The sequence below is a fragment of the Oryza brachyantha genome, chromosome 4 (genome assembly GCF_000231095.2).
Source record: "Oryza brachyantha chromosome 4, ObraRS2, whole genome shotgun sequence".
In the NCBI taxonomy this organism is placed as follows: domain Eukaryota; kingdom Viridiplantae; phylum Streptophyta; class Magnoliopsida; order Poales; family Poaceae; genus Oryza; species Oryza brachyantha.
The window spans coordinates 7,990,267-8,010,159 of record NC_023166.2 but is presented as its reverse complement, the minus strand read 5'-3'; the positions used below and the strand labels follow the sequence as shown (position 1 = coordinate 8,010,159).

The following is a 19,893-nucleotide window of genomic DNA, read 5'->3' as shown; positions in this document are numbered from 1 at the left end:
AAGGATGGAAATATCAGTATAATACCTATCTTGCATAATGCTCAATTAGGCAAATGTGAATTATTCTTGTTTGATTGAAGGGGAAAAAATGTAGTGTAGTATGTTTTAAGCAATAACCAAATCACCCTAGTTTGTATCCTGACATGGGTAAAAGCGTTGCTGCTGAAATGCTTAAAGGAATGATAAATCTACTTATGTTAAAATTACAAGTTGTTAACATATATAGATGTAAAAATAAGTAGCACTCTCAAGCATCACATTAATTAGATGAGATGTCACCATCAACAATTTCACTTCTTTACATGGTACTCAATATACACTCATGACTGATATTTCAACATGGACTCAAAGCTAAGATATTATTGTTGTACTATATATAAATACAACATACATAACTAGTAATGTTTAAAATCTATGAAAGACGCAAGTCACCCGATGATATGCTTGGTTCAAATAGGGCCTTCTAACTAGCTTGCTATGTTTTTAAAGATGAAGGTTGTTGGGACCTTGATCACCAAGTCGAAAGTGAACAATGCGGTTAGCAACTTTCCTCGCTTATCCAAGATGAGTCTGAATTCAAGTGTGAAATGGTTAAATACCATAATGATGTATTTATTATGTAACTTGTCTTTTTATTAAACAATAGGAATGACATGCTTTTATAACCTGAGGATAACATAGGGAATTTACAGGATTACGCCCTGTAAGGAGCAGAGGGCACGGATACACTAGTAATTTAGAAGCATATTGGGACTACATTCCAAGCTGACAACAACACTTGGGTGCTGGTCTGTGACCATCTTAGGAGGATTATTCTTTGGTGAAGTGATTGTCATGATTCGTATGCTCATATGCAGATGGATATGTTTCCCCAATTGACAATCAGAATAGTGCCTCTCAAATGGATATGTTTCTCACATGCTCATATGCAGATGCGTGTGTTGGACACAAATACTTTTAGTAGAGACTTGCAAGATCCAAGCCTTTGATATACATGAATAGTTAGGTGAATGCACAAGTGTGTGCCTAAATTATTTGAAAATTACAAAAAACAATTGTATATAGTCAAACAAACAATTGTAGAATAATAGGCGAAACTCACTAAGGCACGGGAGTCAAACTATAATTGGTCGGTCTCATAGTAGAGACAAGACAACAATGGACTCTCAGGATACACATAAGCCAGGTAGGTCTGACCCCATAAAACCCAGGGTGGAAAATTATCGTGTCACGGGTAAGCCTGTTGCATGGACAGACAAGTGTTTCAGCATGTTCGGTTTATTTGCCATTGCGTGCATCACACATCGCTACAGAAAGCTCGATAGGAAGATGTCTCTTGGAAAATGTTTCTGAGGAATTTTTTAATGGAAATTTTGAGGGAAAAATTGATCTTACCAAGCAATCCTACGCTCTTTGGGCCGAACACAAAAAGGAGGGTCCACTGGTCTCCTTGCTTAATGAGAAATCCTCGGAGAGAGCCCTAAGAGCCCATGCTGCACTTTGAAATAAGTACACTTGTGATGCTATGTACTATAACGAGGTAACTTATGTGGTTTTGTGAAGTACCCAACTTTGAAAATGTCATTTGGTAAGATAACATGCAACTAGGAAAGCTTCATATATCTATAAATATATAGCCATATTATCCAACAAAATATGCAGATAATGCATGTTAGTGACGAAAAGAACGTGAGCACATATAATATTTTTCTTTGATACAGGATAGACAGCATGTACAGTAAATACATAAAAAGGGCAACAAGAAGATAGCAAGAAAATAACCTGCTATTTGACCTACAATGTTACCGTGGTATACTAGCAGATGACATGAACTCTTTCTCCAATTTATAGCAACTTGAAGATTCTAAATTTTTTTTGTTGCCTATATCAGTTGTAATATATTTATGATGTGGTGGTCTTGTAGCTTGCATTGACCGTCTTTCCTTATTACTTTCTTTGGCATTGAATGATCTCAAAACTTTATTTTGCAAAAAATGCAGTGTCATCTCCACTTCCTTCATAGTTGGTCTTTCTTCGCCTCGAAGCCTTAAGCACTCCTGTGCAAGAGATGCAACAGTATTAATCTCATCTTCAGTTGCTTGCTCACGAACTTGAGAGGCGACTATCTCTCGGATAGGTCTAGTTTTTATCTCCCAAAGGAAGTAGTTTGACAAGTTATTTTTGGAACCTGATTCGTTTATAAATATAGCCTCTTTTCTAAGAAGCAACTCTACAAGAACAACACCAAAACTATAAACATCGCTCTTCTCATTTAGCTGTCCAGTATGATAATATTCTGGATCCAAGTATCCAAATGTTCCTTGTATATTTGTAATAACATGACTTTGATCAATAGGAATCAATCTTGATGCTCCGAAATCAGAAACTTTAGCAGTGTAATTTCCATCTAGTAGTATATTGGAGGATTTCACATCACGATGGAAAACTGACATTGATGCCGCAGAATGGAGGTAACAAAGAGCACCTGCAGCTTCTGTCGCAATTCTTATGGAATCGCTCCATGACAAAAATTCCTCATTACTTGCATCTGCGTGAATCATCCTAAAAAGTGAGCCATTCGGGATGAAGTCATATACCAACAATGGGACCTCTGTTTCAAGACAACATCCATGTAGTTTTACAATATTTCGATGATTTATTTGAGAAAGTATGGCAACCTCATTGATAAATTGATTAATTTCCCCTTCCTTTATGACTTTAGGCTTTTTTATAGCAACAACACGTTGGTCAGATAGGATGCCTTTGTAGACAATACCATGCCCTCCGCTTCCTAGAATACGTGTCCTATCAAAATTGTTTGTTGCCTTCTGGAGCTCTTCCAAAGAGAAAATTTTGTTATCACTTGGTTTTTCATTTGAGGATATCAGCTGTCGTAGAAGAAGCCCTTTGTTTTTCTCAAAATATCTCTTTCTTAGTTGTTTTTGGATATTGTTTCTCCACCGACGAATAAGGAAAACCCCACTTAAGCAAAGAAGAAGAATTCCAAAGCCAACGCTTAGACCAATTGCAATACCTGGCATTAAAACAACCATCATATTTCTTTATATATTTATAAAATTGATGCTCTTCGTTTTACCAAAGAAAAAAAAATTATGGTGCAATGCATGTTACCTAGGAGAAGGTTTTGGTGTTTTTTTATGCAAGTCCTTCGCAATGGCTCATACTCTGTCTTGTGAGGGCATGGAACACATATGTACTTTCCGACTGTATTATTGCACATCTCAGGGCAAACATTGGGTTCAAGGCACTCATCAATATCTGTCAGAAATCCAAATGGATGTTGAATATATAATTAATGCACAAATAGGAAACTAGTATATATATGATTATTAAGTAGATGTATCTGTAGGTGCAATATCTAATTTCTTCTGAAAAAATGGTAGGAATATTTAAAAGGACATCAAATTACAAAGCATTCTAGCTTTGTAAAACATTTTTTTGTCATTGACCTTTAGTTTTAAAATTTTGTGTTCATGAACATTCAAATTATATCTTAAAAAAATCTCATGAGAAATCTAGAACAATAAATCTCACTGTTTTATCTAAATCAATGGTCAAATATACAAATGTTTCATCTAGGACAAAACTAGAATGACAAGTAATTTGAATGGACGAAGTAGAACAGGCCAAAAATGTGTCATTACCATCGAATACTCTGTTTGTTTAGTATTTTACTAAGATACAAAATGGTAATTATTTTAACATTTTCAAACAACAGAAGAGCTAAAATTATGGAAACAATTTTTACCCTAAACAATACATTTTTTCAATTTATTATTTTTTAAATAAACGAAAAATTGTTTATATTCTTTCTATTTTTTAAAATTTTGGATATCTTGATTTTTATGTCCCCCAAATGTGTATGATTTCCAATAATATTTGTAATATGTATGCAACAAAATTTTTTTAACAAAAAATATTGTTGAAAATTTTCTGTGTAATATTTTTCGAAATCTTTGAAATTTTCACTATATAGTTAGTCTTGCAATGCTTTCTATTTCTGCATGTTTGGAATGACAAAAAAATATAAACGCTTATAGCTTGTGATTTGGCACAGGGATAAAGTGTGATTCTGAAACTTTATCTACTTGAAAATGTTAAAATAATGATCATAACATTGAAAATATTAACATAACGGTAATAATATTTGGTGCTAAAAACATATTTTTGGTGCTTACTATGGAAAATGACACAAAAGTTCAATATTACAAGAGAAATTTTGTCGTAAAAATACTACCCATGTTAAAAAAAATCAATTTCCTATGTACCCATATAATTTTACGTTATCCTTTCTATATTCTGATGATTTTTTTGATAACTTGTATACCCTTTTCTATTTGGCGTCTTAAATGTCCATTATGGTAATTGATCATTAGTTGCACGTTAGAGCATCTCCAACAGCAAGCTCATCCCACTCTTTAAGCCAAAATTTAGCTATTTTAATAAAAAATGGCACTCCAACAAACTTGCTATCCAGATGGCCAAACCATCTGACTAGCCAAACTAGGTCCCCAACTAGCCAAAATTGGCTAGCCAAACTGACCTGCTCTTACTATACCATAGATCTCGTAGGAGTCATATAGTGCTTCTTTTTGCCGATAATCACTATTTTTTCCCTAACATTCTTGTACATGGATTTTTTCCTTAACAAAATACTTCCATAAATTCGCATATCTTAGTGTAATATGTTTTTACATTGACTATGTCGAATATCTTCATGTTTGACTATGCTTATAGGAAAATATAACAATATTTTTAGACAAAATAAATATAGCATCAAAAATATATTCAACGATAAATTTAATGAAACTAATTTGATGTTATATATGTTACTATGGTTTCCTATAAACTTTGTCAAATTTATATGCCTGATTTAAGAAAATAAATTAAAATATTTTACAATATGATCTGTAAGCGATGGTTTGTTATCTTTTCCATGGATAGTAAGAGCAGGTACAATGGCAGACTATACACCAGCTATAAACATATTTTAAGGAAATAAGGTATGAGAGAGAATTGAAGAAAATCGAGCTAGAAATTTATAGTCAGCTGCAGCACAGACACCAAGACGCAATATATGTATGACATATGTAACCGGTATTAATAGTGCTGTATATGTTTTATAGTTAATTATTGTATGAATTGACTATATATGATTTGTATATATGATTTGGAGCTAGTTGTTGGCTATACTATTTGAACTTGCTCTAAGTTAAAGGATAAAGTACCATAATGACATATTAACTGCACTTTTCACCATGTTTTGATATGAAGCAGGGGGGTACATACCGACGCAACCATTGCTTATGTATGGATTCCCTTGGTATCCCTGACCACATTTGCATCGGTAACCGACATAACTATCAGAAGCTTTGGTTGTTATACACTCACTGTGGGTGCTTACACAGGCATACCCGGAGCTGTTTCGTTTTGCATCTTGACAGGTTAGATGGGCCGCAAACCATTGCACAGGAACAACTGGTGTGCTCACATAAACATAAAGACTTTGTTGTAGCCCATCATCAGCATACCTGTAGATATCGGTTTCAGCAGCAGTTTTGGGGCTAACGTATTCAATAAGCCCTTTGTCCACAGATATGTTTGTCACATTGTAGGTCGAACCCAAACCGTCCAACACAAGGGTGGACGAAGTCGCATTTGTGCAGGAGAGGTAGAACTGTTTCCTTGCATAACAACCTTCTTCCAAGCCGAACGGGAATGGAACACTGATATTCCCACACTGGCGAGTACAATTAGTCTTCTGCTGATATGGATTATAACCTAGTTCCAATGAAAATAAATTTGGTTACTGTCATGAATATAACCATGGAAATTTCCATACATATATATATCCAGATCGAACTACCTATCCACTAAATGACCAAATTTGTGTTATGTATCTATCCCATATTCACTTTTCCAAATGGTGACGCAAAAAGTATAATCTAAATTTAAATAATTGTTAATTGACGCATACAAGTAAAATATGATGTGAAATTATTCCAAATGCATGTGCAGTTTTATATATTATATATGCAAATTGATAGATCTGTGAGCTGAACGTTATTTACTCCTATAAATATTTCCGATGGTGGTGGCTAGCGACAGTGAATTTACTAACCACCCCACCAACACACTGATTTTAAAAATAAAAAAAAGACTATACAACTACATGCCAATCAACGTCACTAATTCTCTATTTTTTATGAGAGAAAAAACTGTGCGATGAATAGTCGCACATGTCAGTAACAAATATCGGCAGTAATTGAGAGATGAAACATGCTAAAATAATATTAATAACATACGAATTATATTTTTTATAAATCCCGTTGCAACCCATGGGCAAGATGCTAATAGTTAAAGATGACTTAACCACTATATATCTCAACAGTAGCATGTTCCACTCTAGGATGCCAAAATTCAAACTTGAAACTTTGATATGAATACTAAATTTAGAGAACAAAAATTTGTTAGCAATTCTCTCTCAAAGAAATCTTGTTTTCAAATCCTTTTGTGGCAGTAAGTTTCGGGTAACTTCAAGAATTTTTTTGATTAAAAAATTCAAACTTTGATTTCAAATTGGAGATCGATATAAGTACTTAATGTGTTGATGATAATGCGGTTTCATCAATTTTACATTTATTCAAATTTGACTGCAATCCATTTCAATTGTTCAGTATATTTCAGGTGAAATACTTGTGGCCCTTATAGGTACGCAGTACGCTAGTATTGATGGTTGCAAGTGATGGAAAATATGGTTATTTATAATCATTTCATGGTCAACATATAAAACCAAAATGTAACGGATTAGAATATAAAAATTGAAAAAGCCTCGATGTGAGGTAGGAGCCCTTGTTCGCACGATGCGTGCGTGCTCACATTCGCACAGTAGACCTACCAATGATGGGGTGGGCTAGAGCAGCACTGGTCGCGCGATTTTAGCGTGACTTATAATTTTACATATTTACACATAAATCATTAAAAGACGAGCGCTCAAACGCTGATCGAAAAACCAACATTGTAAAAAAAAATGGATGGAGTAGTTCTTATGGGATATATAATCCAACCCTGTCTATTCAAACAAATGCTATGAATAAAAACATTGGGTTTGGAGATTACTTGATTTACCATTATCTGGTGAGCAACCGTCCAGAATATAAGGATTGCCCGTGTAGCCACTGCGACACCTGCAGTTGTACCCATTTTGCTCGAAGTGCGAATGCCCCATGTCGACGCAAATGCTCTTGTTGCTGACACAAGCATAGCTCGTCCGGTGTTTACGGGCACTTGGGCAGTCCGGTTGATCGACGATTTTCCAGCTGATAGTCTGCTGATCGAAGATATCTGTGACATAGATCGTGTCCCGTAACGAGCTTTGCCTATGGCGTGATTCACGACCATTGTCTCTGCGGCGGACGATTCTGAATTCGACGGTAGATGCATACCCAATCGTGTTGTCACCAAAGTAGATACTGCAGCATCCAGTGCCGTTGCAGCTTTGTTCAGCAGAAGGCACCGTACCGGCCGTGCTTTCTCCTCCTCCTCCTTGAGGACACGTCGCTGTGCAGTTCGGCGTTCCTCCTCCACTCGACGGGCGGTTCAACCAGTGAACATCAAACCCACAGCCGAAGAAACTTAGCCCCGACAGGTAGACAGAGACGAAGGAATCCCCAATCGGCTTCGGGGTCAATGACCACGAGACGACGGACGCGTTCCCCGTGTAGATTGCGTCGGAGAAAGCGACGCTGACGGAGGCTTCCGTGCTGGATCCCATGTACTCCGTGGTGACGATGTTGATGCTCCGGGTGACCAGGGTGACACCGTCGCGGAAGGAGAGCTTCGGGGGCCGCGTGGTGGTGTCGCAGATGAGCTCGAAGTCGGGGCTCCGGAAGCAGCCGGAGCCGACGCCAAAGGGGTACACGAAGGTCAGGTCGCCGCACGAATTCCGGCAACCGGCTAGCGCCGCCGCCGCCGCCGCCTTGGAGGGAGCCCTGCCGCCATGGCCTTCTTGGCTTGGTGTGATCAGCAGCAGCAGGGAGACGAGCAGCAGCAGGTGCTGACGGCTCAGCATCTCGCTAGCTCCTTGCCCCTCTTGGTGTGCTTGAGAGTGTATAGTGAAGGGACAGCAGCACAGCGAATCAGCGATGCTTGATTTGCTTGTTTTTAGTCTCCAATACATGCTGTTGTTGTATTTATAAAGAGATTTGTTCATGTTAAAAAAAGTATCTCGAGATATCGATATCTCAAGATACTAAATCGTTTCTATCCATGGAATGTTTGTTTAACCGGAGCAAATCTCATTTATAAAGGGAGTGCTTCATATTGGCACTCTTGCCTCTTGCTACCATACAACCAGTAACTAATTAATCCAATTGTAGTTTTGTAGTAAGTGGATTGGTCCTCCCCAAGGAAGGATAGACGCACCACACGTCCACTAATTAAAGCCACGTTTAGATGGTAAAAGTTTTTAAAGAAAGTGTCACATCGAATGTTTGATCGAACGTCAGAAGGGGTTTTCGAACACAAATGAAAAAACGAATTTCACAGCTCGTCTGGAAACCACGAGACGGATTTTTTGAGCCTAATTAAACCGTCATTAGTACATGTTAGTTACTATAGCACTTATAGCAAATCGTGGACTAATTCGGCTTAAAAGATTTGTCTCAATATTTCTCCTATAATTATGCAATTAGTTTTTTGTTTTATCTATATTTAATACTCCATTTAAATGTCTAAAAATTTGATGCGGTGGTTTTGGAAAAAAAAATTGGGAACTAAACAAAACCCAAGACCTAAGCTTCCTCCGCCTAAAACACAACACGTTGAGATTTATAGTCATAAATATCTATAGGGCTCATCGATAATATTACAATATCTATCTAGTCAATACCATATCAGTCAACAAAACCCTGGAAAGGGTTTCGTCGTATCCAAAGAAATTGAATTTGGATTATGAAAGAAACCGCCATAATATTCTACCCCATGATAAGGGGGGCATTGACTAGTGGACTCCCCTTTAATTATAGCGGAAGAACATGTCATCTAAAACACTGCAATAAATTATTGAAGCCAAATCACAGCAAAGTTTCTAGGCCTCTTTAGTTTATTGCTGCAAAATTTTAAATTTTAAAACCTAACTGTACAGTTCATTTTATATTGTTTTCGATGTAATGTATTTTTCAGCATTTGCTTTTCAAATACGTATAACACGTGTATCGAACTTTTGCCAACAAATTGTTATGAGTAACCGCGAACCCGTCTGTTGCATTGGGGTATCTCATACCAATATGCAAGATATACAAAAGAATTGATAGCAACTTATTTTAAATTATAACGCATTATTTAATTGAAATAGCATCACTTATTGTTAATTTTGAATTTCAAATCTAAACCAATAAAGTGTTCAATTTAGTGCAACATGGATACAACTCCATATTTATTAATTATGTATAAATTATACTACATGTATTACAATTTGATCATCATTTAAGAAAAATCACAATTTGATTGTCAAATAAGTGAACGTGACCCATTGTACCAATATTGGGATGTGCACATCATTTGGCTCACATAATATTCTATTAATCCTTTGTACAAAGATGATTACAAGAGGAAGAAGGAGTGTGAACAAGGTGTGAACATATTTCATTAGTGAAGAGATGTCTCTTGTTAATAGGTATGAACTCATCATAGTAGGGAATAGGTGTTTCTTCGTACTAAGCTCAAGTGACGTGTGCTAATTAATCATCCATATATCTTATTTCTTAACAGAATGCAGCTAGAGCCAACAGCAAAACGATATACTCTTTCACTGTTAAATTATAATAAAATAATCAATAATTATATATATTTTTAATAAAATAAATAGTCAAATATAAATATAAAAGTCAACGATGTTATATAAAAAACATGGAGGGAATATATATAAAGATCAGGTTACCACATGAATTCTGACAACTGGCTAAGGCCATTCTCAGTGACTTTTTCATTTAACATTAATTAAGTGTCACATCGGATTTTTTTTATAACATGGCAAGAATTTAATTAGGAAAAAGAAAAGAACCCTTTCATTCCATTGAAAGGCTCCTGGCGTTGTTCCAAGTAAATAAAAGCCGAATGAAAGTACATTGAAGCCAAACTTTTCTTCTACCTCCTATTTTTCTCTCATGCAGCAATTACTCTCATGCAAAAATTTAATGATCTCTCAAGTCTATAAAACTGTGGAATGAAAGAGACTACTGATAGACGCTCTTTCATTTCACGGAACAAAAGTTGAACGCTGACTGTCACACTATATACATGATTTACGAATATTAGTTGTCACATCCGTAATTTTTAATATAAATTTCCTCCACTGACCCTGAACAGTCTTCTCATCGAAAGCCCTACTCATCTAAAGATGAAAAAACTATTTAATTTGCTCATCATTAATTTTTTTTAAGTAAAGGAAAAGTTCTCTCGTGTTATAGAGGGAGTAGTTGCTGCTACCGCACCAATGATAGATCCAACCGTAGTTTTGAATTGGAGCGGTCCTGGGTGAGGTCGGTATTACAAAATATGAAAGTAAAATATATGGTGTTAGCTTCTAAACCTTGTACTTCAATGGCGCCACTATCTCTAGTCAATTCCAAGTCAATCAAAGGTGGTCCGAAAAGACTTTCATCGAATCCAAACAAATTGTATTAGGGGGTGTTTTGTTCCATTTTTTTTAAAAAAAACATCACATTAAATCTTTGGATATTTAAATGGAGCATTAAACATAGATGAAGAAAAAACTAATTACGCAGTTATGAAGAAATCGTGAGACAAATCTTGCGAGCCTAATTAGTCCATGATTAGCCATAAGTGCTACAGTAACCCGCGCATGCTAATAACAGATTAATTAGGATCAAAAGAATTGTCTCGCGGTTTTCAGGTAAGGTATGAAGTTCTTTTTTCATTCATGTTCGAAAACTCATTCTGACATCTGATTAAACGTCCATATGACACCAAAAATTTTCTTTTCGCAAACTTCATGGTCTTACTCCCACCATGTCAAATGAAGCTGTTTATACTGCCTAAGATTTATTCTAAATTAAGGATATTTTTTCATCTATCTTATCATTTCAACCAATCAAACAATTCTACATTTAATTTTCTCTCTTATATTCTATTCTCAACCATTCGTAACATTGCTCTGATTATTCTCATATTTTTTTAATCCACATCCCCGGCTCTTAAAATGGTTGCATTTTGGGCCGAAGGGTGTTAGATTTTGGAAGCAACCGTATCTGCACAACAATAATAATAAATAATACAGCAAATTCTACCCCGTGGGAAGGGACATTTGACCGATGAGAATTTAGTCTACACGCCACAACAAATTATTAGGGGGCGTTGAACTGATGAGCATTTAGTCTAAACGCCGCAGTAGATTATTAAAACCAATCACCATGAAGAGACGGTCGGCCCATCAATTTCACTACATTTGTCCAATATGGATGCCTACTTTCCAATACAAACCGGCGCATATACCGTGGGAGTATAGGTTCCAGCTATGTAATACAATCAGGACATTTTAACTAGATCATATATGTTGGTTTCTGTACAACTAGATCATACCGTGGGCAATCTATAGAACTGTTGGTTAACTGATTTGTCACTCAGTTCTACGGAACCAACACCTATACCTCAATTCTACGTACCCATACAGTGGGACTTAGGCTGTCGGCCCATCGTGCTTAGTGCGAAAACAGGTCGGGCCAACACGCGAGCGAGGGTGATATCATAACCCAAGCAGGACCCAGCAGCACATTAAGCCTATTTGGGCTGTGCTGGTCCAAGCGTAGCTCAGTACTGATTGCCTGTTCTCATGTCTTATCTTTATACCATGTTACGGTGGTCCATGGATCAAGGTATTAAGTCATTATTACCGTGGCATCTAAGCACGGAACTAGAGGAATCAGCTGATCGACACATTCCATGTGCCCTCCCATCAATTGACTGTCTAATTAACATTTTACTCTTCGAATGAACGTAGAAATTTATGAAATTGAAAATGAAAAAGTTTCTTGCACGAGACTATTAATAGTTGTGAGTTCGTTATGTTATACATTATTTATGACCAAATTTGTTCTATATAATGAAATAAAAAATATATATTTATTTTATTTCTAAAAGGTCAAAAAATGAGGAACATTCGTACAAAGATAGAATTACCAATGCCCACGATATTTTTTTAAGGAATGCTCCCGATAAAAAAAACTATTGTCCTATTAAACTTTAAATATAAAATTTAGTTTATTGCATTTGTTATTTTTAAAATTTATGTCAAAATTTTTCACACTAATCATTTATTTAGTATCATTAGTTACGTAAAAATGCACACATTGTGAACTAAAACAAAATGTTCAATCGTTTTTCGAGCTTATTCAAACCTAAATTATCTAGGGCATTAAAAACATTCACCACAAAATTAATAGTGAAATAAAGAAACATAACGGCAGGAGCATCTCCAACAGCATATCTATCTGGATCTGGCTCTGGCTCTGGCTCTCTGTGTACCAAATTTTAGCAAATATAGCAAGAAAGTCTCCTCCAATAGATCGGCCATCTGGCTCGCCAAGCTATCTGGCTTGCCAAAAGCTAGTTGGCGCTTGCAAAATTTAACCATACTATTTCCCTTTTTCCCGCTCACTCTTCCTCCTACGAGGCTATAACTACACAACTTCTGATGGCGGGAGTAGAACAACGACGTCACCATGGGGCCCCAAGCTCTAGCCCCAAAACTACATTTAGCTGAGTCCATTGTGCCATCACGAGCCGACCCGTTCCCTCCTTGGTCTCCCTTCTCAATCACTCGTCCCTGCCATATCTAGCCCCTAGCTAGCGCCCTGCCTCCGACTCCACCCTGAACTCCACTTGAAGCCCGCCTCTAAGCGGTCAATACGCGTAGGAGCCAGTGAAATGACGACGACGATCATTGCTGCCGGTGGTGGGAACATCCTCCTGCGAGTGAGGGTGGATGCGGTTTTCGTTCGGGGAGGGAAGTTCAATACGGAACCAGAGAAAGATTAATTTCATGAAAGACTGATATATGGGCCCCACTGTCACAATGAAGCTGGTAGATGGAGAGACCGTTGAAGCACTATGAAACATAGAGAGCAACTTGCCAATTGAACAAACGGAGAGCAAATTTGGAGATGCTCTGCGTGTCACATAACGTCCTAATTAAAGGGGACATGATAACTTTTGGATGAGATGGCATACTTTAATAAACTCTGAGACAGAGATCTTTATTCTCATGGTTTAATATATGCATGATCTCAATGATACATCGTCTCACAAGTTTAAGTATTATTGGTGTACTTTATTCTTCTGATATTATCCATAATCCACCCATCATATTTGTGCACACAAGTTGGATACGTTTATCTGAACTTTACTCTTCTGATATTATCCACCCATCATGACATGGTTTTCATTTTGGTGCATGATGTATATATAACTCAGTTTAAAAAGGGAATTATTTTGGCACTCTCAAGATAAACATGCTAGGACTAAAATATGCACATATCTGTTTCTAGTACAAACGTATGGAATTTTTTTACTATTTCTACCATATCAAACTAAAGCCGCATGTTCTACACAGCTTTCATCTTCACAACACCACCGTATGCTAGCTATATATCGTGGTCGTTGGTAAGCTCTTGCTCCATCCACGTTGAACAATATCAGAGGGACATAGAAACATAAATCTCAATATACATTAACAAAGTAGCTCAAACAAAAACTTTTCTATCAGACGATTGAGTTCAGTTCATATACATTAGAAATGCCCTTATCTAGCAAAACCAATGCTCATAGATGTCTTCCTGCTGTCATACCCTGTTGTTTCAACAGTAGAATAGCCTGAGTCCGAGATGCTAGCACTTGAGTTTCCCAACAATCTGAGTGAGCCAATACCCTGAAATGCATCAGTCTGCTGTTGCGATGCCGTATCAGCCAATCGCCAAAGTGTCTGTGCCACACGGCTCATCTCTGGTCTGTTCTCACCCTCCATTACCAAGCACTGGCTTGCCAGTTCTGCGAATTCGTGTAGCAATTCCATGTTATCCTCGTGCAGAATTTCCCTATCTATGATCTGATCAAGGTCTCCCTTCTTCATAGCCTCTTGGAACACAGAGGCAAGGCTCACCTCTTTAGCGAGCGGCTTCCTTCGGGTTAAGAGCTCTAGGAGAACCACACCAAAACTATACACGTCACTCTTATCTGTCAGCTGGAAATTGAAGAGATACTCTGGATCTAGGTAGCCAATTGTGCCCTTCACTACGTTAACATTTTCATCGGCCGCTGCCCTAAATATGGAGCACCCAAAGTCAGAAACCTTCGCGACAAATTTGTCGCCAATAAGTATGTTGGCCGACTTCACGTCCCCGTGGAAAATAGGGTGATCAAGTGAGTGCAGATACGCAAGAGCTTCAGCTGATTGGGCAGCAATTTCCAGTCTGATCTGCAATGTCCTGATGGATGGCTCACTTTGGCCATGGATCAGATAGTGCAGTGTCCTGTTCGGCACAAATTCATATACTAGAACAGGAACTTCGAACTGCAAACAACAACCAAGAAGTTTTACGATGTACTCATGCCTCACTCGGGAAAGTATGAGCAATTCCTGACCAAATTCCATCCTCTTATTCTCATCGACTCCCTTGCATCTCTTGATTGCAACTGGATTATTGTCAGGATCTAGATCATAGCCTTTATAAACAGTACCCTGACCACCCTGACCAAGGATTGCACTTTCCCTGAAGTTGTCTGTTGCCAACTCAATTTCTTCCCTGTCATACAACCTGAACGAAATGCAGCTCTCTAATTTCATCATATCGATTAACAACTGGCCTCCATGCTGACGAAAATATGCATCCCTCCTATTCATGAGATCTTGTGTGATGATACGACGTTTATACCTGATCCATTCTATGCCAAGGAAAAGCAAAAGCCCAACAAATGCTGAAGAGCAGATTCCTGAAGTTTTTTTAAGACAAAATTAGTGAATTAAATGAGCATCATGCTTCAACTGAATATAGAGGGAGCATTGGAATGCATGTTTACCGATAGCAACCAGTACTCCATGTGTTAGCACTCTCTGACATTCTCCAACTGAAGCATTGCCTCGGGTACCCGGAGGGCAAATACATTCGAACCCACCAGGTGTATTGCGGCAAATCCCATAGCAATTGTTTCTGATGTTCTGATCAATGCACTCATCAATATCTACAATGAGTTAAACAAATAAGGAACTCACATGAAAATATAAAGATATGGCATTGGAATAAGACATGTACAGATTAGGTAGCACACATTGCATTGCAGGTAGTACAAAACCCCACAAGAAATGGGCAAGGGAACTTTTTTGAAATGGTCAGCTTGGAATAGAGTAAATCAAATGGATTATATTTACATCATTTACCAAAATATGAAATTAATAATATAGGTTTTTTATAAGAAAAAAATACATTGATTCACAAAGTATATAAAGGTACCAATTTTTTAGTATAAAATTTTGGTAACTTGAGTTACCTAGTACCGATTGGTTTAAGTCTTTTAACTAGAAAATATGTTATTTAACAATACCTCCTCAGCGATGGTAACAAAACTTTTTAAAAAAAATTCAAATACTACAGATAAAATAGTGTCCAAAAATTTGCTCTGATCCTTAAACATGCTCTGCTTTTCATTTCTGCTTAACCCCACTTGAAGTCTAAACTAAGATTAACTATATATTATCTAAATCAGAACACACTAACTAAAAAATTTCACCTTGGCAGCTGTTGGGATCCGATGGATTCAGGTAGGGATTTCCTCTGAATCCTCTGGAGCAATTGCAGATGTATCCTGTCCCGCTGGGCGAGTCAACACACTCGCTGTTGCTGCTTCTGCACGCGTACGAGTCCGGACGACCATTTCGCCTCGCCTGCTCGCAGCTCTCGCTGCCGACGGACCAATCCAAGATCAGCGGCGCCTGCCCGTTGAAGCTGTCGTTGAACGCCGACGAGGTAACGTAGTCCGGCGAGAACCTGAACGCCGACGAGCTCTCCATGAGCGCCGCGTAGCTGCAGCGGCTCGTGCGGTGTATGCTCGTGGTGTTGAAGCGGTCGTCGAACCAGACGAAGTAGTACTGGAGCCCCATGGGGATTGACGTCTGGCAGCAGCCTATGCCGGAGCAGGCGCCGCCGGCGGTGAGGTTGGCGAGGTCGCCCGGCCGACACGTGGCCACGCACCCGGTGGTCAGGCTGCCGACGTCGGCGTCGACGTTGTCGCCGCCGATGTAGGCGAGCGCCCTGCACCCGATGGCCGTGAACGTGTTGCGCGTGTGGGAGAACCTGTACGGCGAGGAGGTGAAGTCCAGCGCCCAGTTGTTGTCGGGGTCGTCCATGGCGCCGGAGGACCGGTTGTAGCAGTAGGAGGCGATGCTCATCAGGATCCGGACCTCGCCGTCCAGCAGCGAGACGCCGAGCAGCTCGACGTCCCAGATGAACGGCTTGAGCACGCCGTCGCCGGTGTCGTTGCAGCTGACGTTGAAGCCGTAGCTGCCGCCGCCGTGCCCCAGGTAGCAGCCGGGCGCGTCGTCGTCGATGCCGAACGGGTAAGGGATGTCTACGTCGCCGCATTTTCTCCGGCATGATGACTGTGGCGGCTGTGCGACTGCGGCGGCGGCGGCGGCGGAGAGGCATGCCGCGGTTGCGACGGCGAGAGACAGTAGCAAAGATGTTGCACTTGCACGCATCATAGACCATGTCAATGAGGAAGAATGGGAGAATTCTTGTGGTACTAAAATTTATGGTAGTAGTAGTAGCCAACGTCGTCAGCCAGTGCGACTTGCAGAGTTTTGCAGTAATAGATAGTGTGCACGGTTGACAATACAAACTAGGCTCAGTGGTTTTTTAAAACTGGCTGATTAGTGACTCGATTTTGTAAGTTCAGAATCATGGACTTGTTCTTGGTCATGTTCGCAAGTTTACCTAATACTTTGGAACGGATGAAACTGTACGTCACTCCTACATAAAACAAATTTTACAGTTAGAACATGGTTTTTCGAGTGATCGGACGCATGCCCCAACTAGCATGTCTACGAAAACATTCCCTCCATATCTAAATATATGATATTGGCACTGCTACAGAAATGATTTTTTTGAACACTAGGCCCCTTTTATTTCCGATCGGGACGTAAGTGGCGGCGCCCGAAAAAAATCAAATGACCAACGTTGAGCCGTTACCCGCACGGGAAGATGCATTTTCCCGTGTGGGCATCTTAAAACGATCGCACAGGATAATCGCATTTTCCCGTGCGGTCGTCTTGGCCAACCGCACGTCCGCACATTACTTTTTATTAGTTCAATTGTTGTTTGGAATGTTAAATAGTTATCAGAAAATCACGTAATATTTGGTCTTTTGTTGTTCATCTATAAAAGAACATAGCCTACTATAATACTATTAATATATATACCACCGTAAACCTATTCAAGAAAATAATGCGCAAACTATGGAGTAGTATTATAGGATTCCCTTACGGACCATCCTCCACACAAGAAGGGATTAATTATTGCTGCTCTCTTGCGATCCCCTCTAAAGCTCTGACACCATCAAACTATTATTGTCGATCACACAACGAAATGCAGGAGATTCCTTCAGTTTATTCGCCGTTAATTATATATTTGGACTGCGAGACACCGTTATTAGGAGGTTTTCCCAGAGACGTGAGGGAGAAGTTTCAGCAAATTAAATTAGTTTTGGCACCATCAAAACTGTTATTATCACGTGATGCTTTGAATGGCCAAAAGTCACCACATCTACACAGCCGGACGTCACCGATCGTGTCACCCATCAATTCTACATCGGTACAAGATCTGATGTGTAAAATTGAGAGGCCACCAGATCTGGTATAATTTGTGCAGTGTAAGAGGTAAAACGTATTTAGTATTTAGTGCATCCTTTATTTATTAGGGCTTGTTATTATTGTCTAAATTCATTCATTGATTAGCATATATAATTTATATATGTTTCAAGATTTATTAGGATCTAGAAAGTCTTGTATTAGAAAACAGAGAGAGTAGCACTTAATGTTGTGTTTGTTTTGTTAGATAAAGATGTTAGGTAACAGATTATCAATTTGTGCGATATTTTACGGTTCTCATTATTTTTACTTTTGAGCCGTGGGGCATGCATGGCCCCATTCAGATGAGGGCATGAGTTTCGTAGGCCGTAAGGCCCATAAATCGTGTAGAACGTAGAAGATAGAATGGCTTGGGCCTGTTTGTTTTTGGGTTATATTTCGATGGCAGTTGGTGCTTTCTAGTTGAATTCTTTGGACTTTTAATTTTATTTATTAAATAATTCAGAAATTTGAATTTTTATTTCGAAAAATCACAATCTAACCGCCTGCCGCCCTCTGGAAGGGCGGAAAGCCTACTTGGCACACGGCGTGGCAGACGGCAGCGAACGCGATGACGATTTTTTGTGTTTTGCCTCAGAGCAGAAAGGGGTTTTATGCAAAATTGCTGCTCGCTCCACGATTTGATACGTATATTTATAACGTATGTAATTGTTTAATAATAAGTACTAACTTAGTTCAGTGATCACCACCACCTCTTACTTAGGATTAAACAATTACATCCATTCTATATATATATATATATGTATCAAACACGTTTAATTGAAAAGTTCTTGGCCATGAGCCGTATGCCACGTAGGCTTTCCGTTCTCCTAGAGGACAGCAGGAGGTTAGATATGTGATTTTTTAAAATAAAAAAAAATCAAAATTGTGAATTATTTAATAAATAAAATTAAAAAACCAAAAAAATTCCTTTTAGTTTAGTTGGTGTTTTCCAGTTTACCTTGTCATGTATTGAGAAAAAAGGTCAATTTTTCTCTCTTAGTTATTGGCTGAATCCGATAGTTGATGGAGGGAAAATAATATTTTTCTTATATACTTTCTCTGAATTTTTGACATTGTTTCTTCTTTATCTACATTTGATCAGTCATCTTACTCAATATTTTGTTGAAATATACAAGATTATATTATTCTTAAAACTCCTTTAATAATAAATCAAATCATAAAAAATAATTAGTAATTATATAAATTTTTTATAAAACAAAAGTCAATGACGTCAAATAAAAAACGGAGCCAGCATATTTAGAGTGGCACCGTATATGCGCGATAAGGCATGGTCGTGATTAGTTCGTGCCAAGTAATTACTATGCCATCATAGATCAAAATAATGGAATACTAATTTCTTATGTGAATTTGCGATCTCACTGTTGCACTTAACTCAAGGAGGGAGTATAAAATATGAAATTTTGGGTTCGTACAAAAGACAAGCAGTCGTTATCCATTCACACTGCAGCGTTTGGTTAGACTAACGTATTGAAAGCCACCTATGTCTGAAGAGTGCTTAGACATTATCATATATACAGTTCCATTAGAAATATATTTGAGACAGAAATTGTTAGGGAAGCATCGTCGATACATTTTTGATGACATGTCTAAGCGGATGAAAAATCTGAAATACATATGTAGCTTCAGAAATTGTTTTTTTTTTTGAAAGTTGGATAGTCTGCATACCCATGACTGAATTTCTTTTAAAAATGACTGAATTGCAACGCGTGCATATCTGTAGCTGAATCGAATAACACCACCATTTTCATGGGCGTAGCTGCAGCGATAGAAATTGCTGATTTTTTTAAAAAAATGACCATGATAAAAATTATCAGAAAATTTATATGGTTTAGCTGCACTGAAAGATATAAAACATAGACGTATAGCATCAGAAACTCAAAGTTAAACGTAGGACAACATGCATCATAAAATTGAAAATTTGTAGTCCTAACTCC

General features: G+C 38.2%; 2 protein-coding genes across 2 annotated transcripts; both read right to left on the bottom strand.

Annotated features, from left to right (window-relative positions):
- Positions 1-1,800: 1,800 nt before the first annotated feature.
- LOC102706378 (wall-associated receptor kinase-like 8) lies at positions 1,801-8,092 on the bottom strand. The gene is made up of 4 exons (XM_006653239.2): positions 7,150-8,092; positions 5,311-5,802; positions 3,133-3,279; positions 1,801-3,034 (listed from the first exon to the last, which is right to left on the bottom strand). Exons 1-4 carry the CDS (start codon positions 8,090-8,092, stop codon positions 1,803-1,805), a joined length of 2,814 nt encoding a protein of 937 aa, XP_006653302.2. The 3' UTR covers positions 1,801-1,802.
- Positions 8,093-13,496: 5,404 nt separating this feature from the next.
- Positions 13,497-16,789, bottom strand: LOC102706098 (wall-associated receptor kinase 2-like). The gene is made up of 3 exons (XM_006653238.3): positions 15,823-16,789; positions 15,115-15,276; positions 13,497-15,027 (listed from the first exon to the last, which is right to left on the bottom strand). The coding sequence occupies exons 1-3, from the start codon at positions 16,787-16,789 to the stop codon at positions 13,841-13,843; spliced, it is 2,316 nt and encodes a 771-aa protein (XP_006653301.2). The 3' UTR covers positions 13,497-13,840.
- Between the last annotated feature and the right edge of the window lie 3,104 nt (positions 16,790-19,893).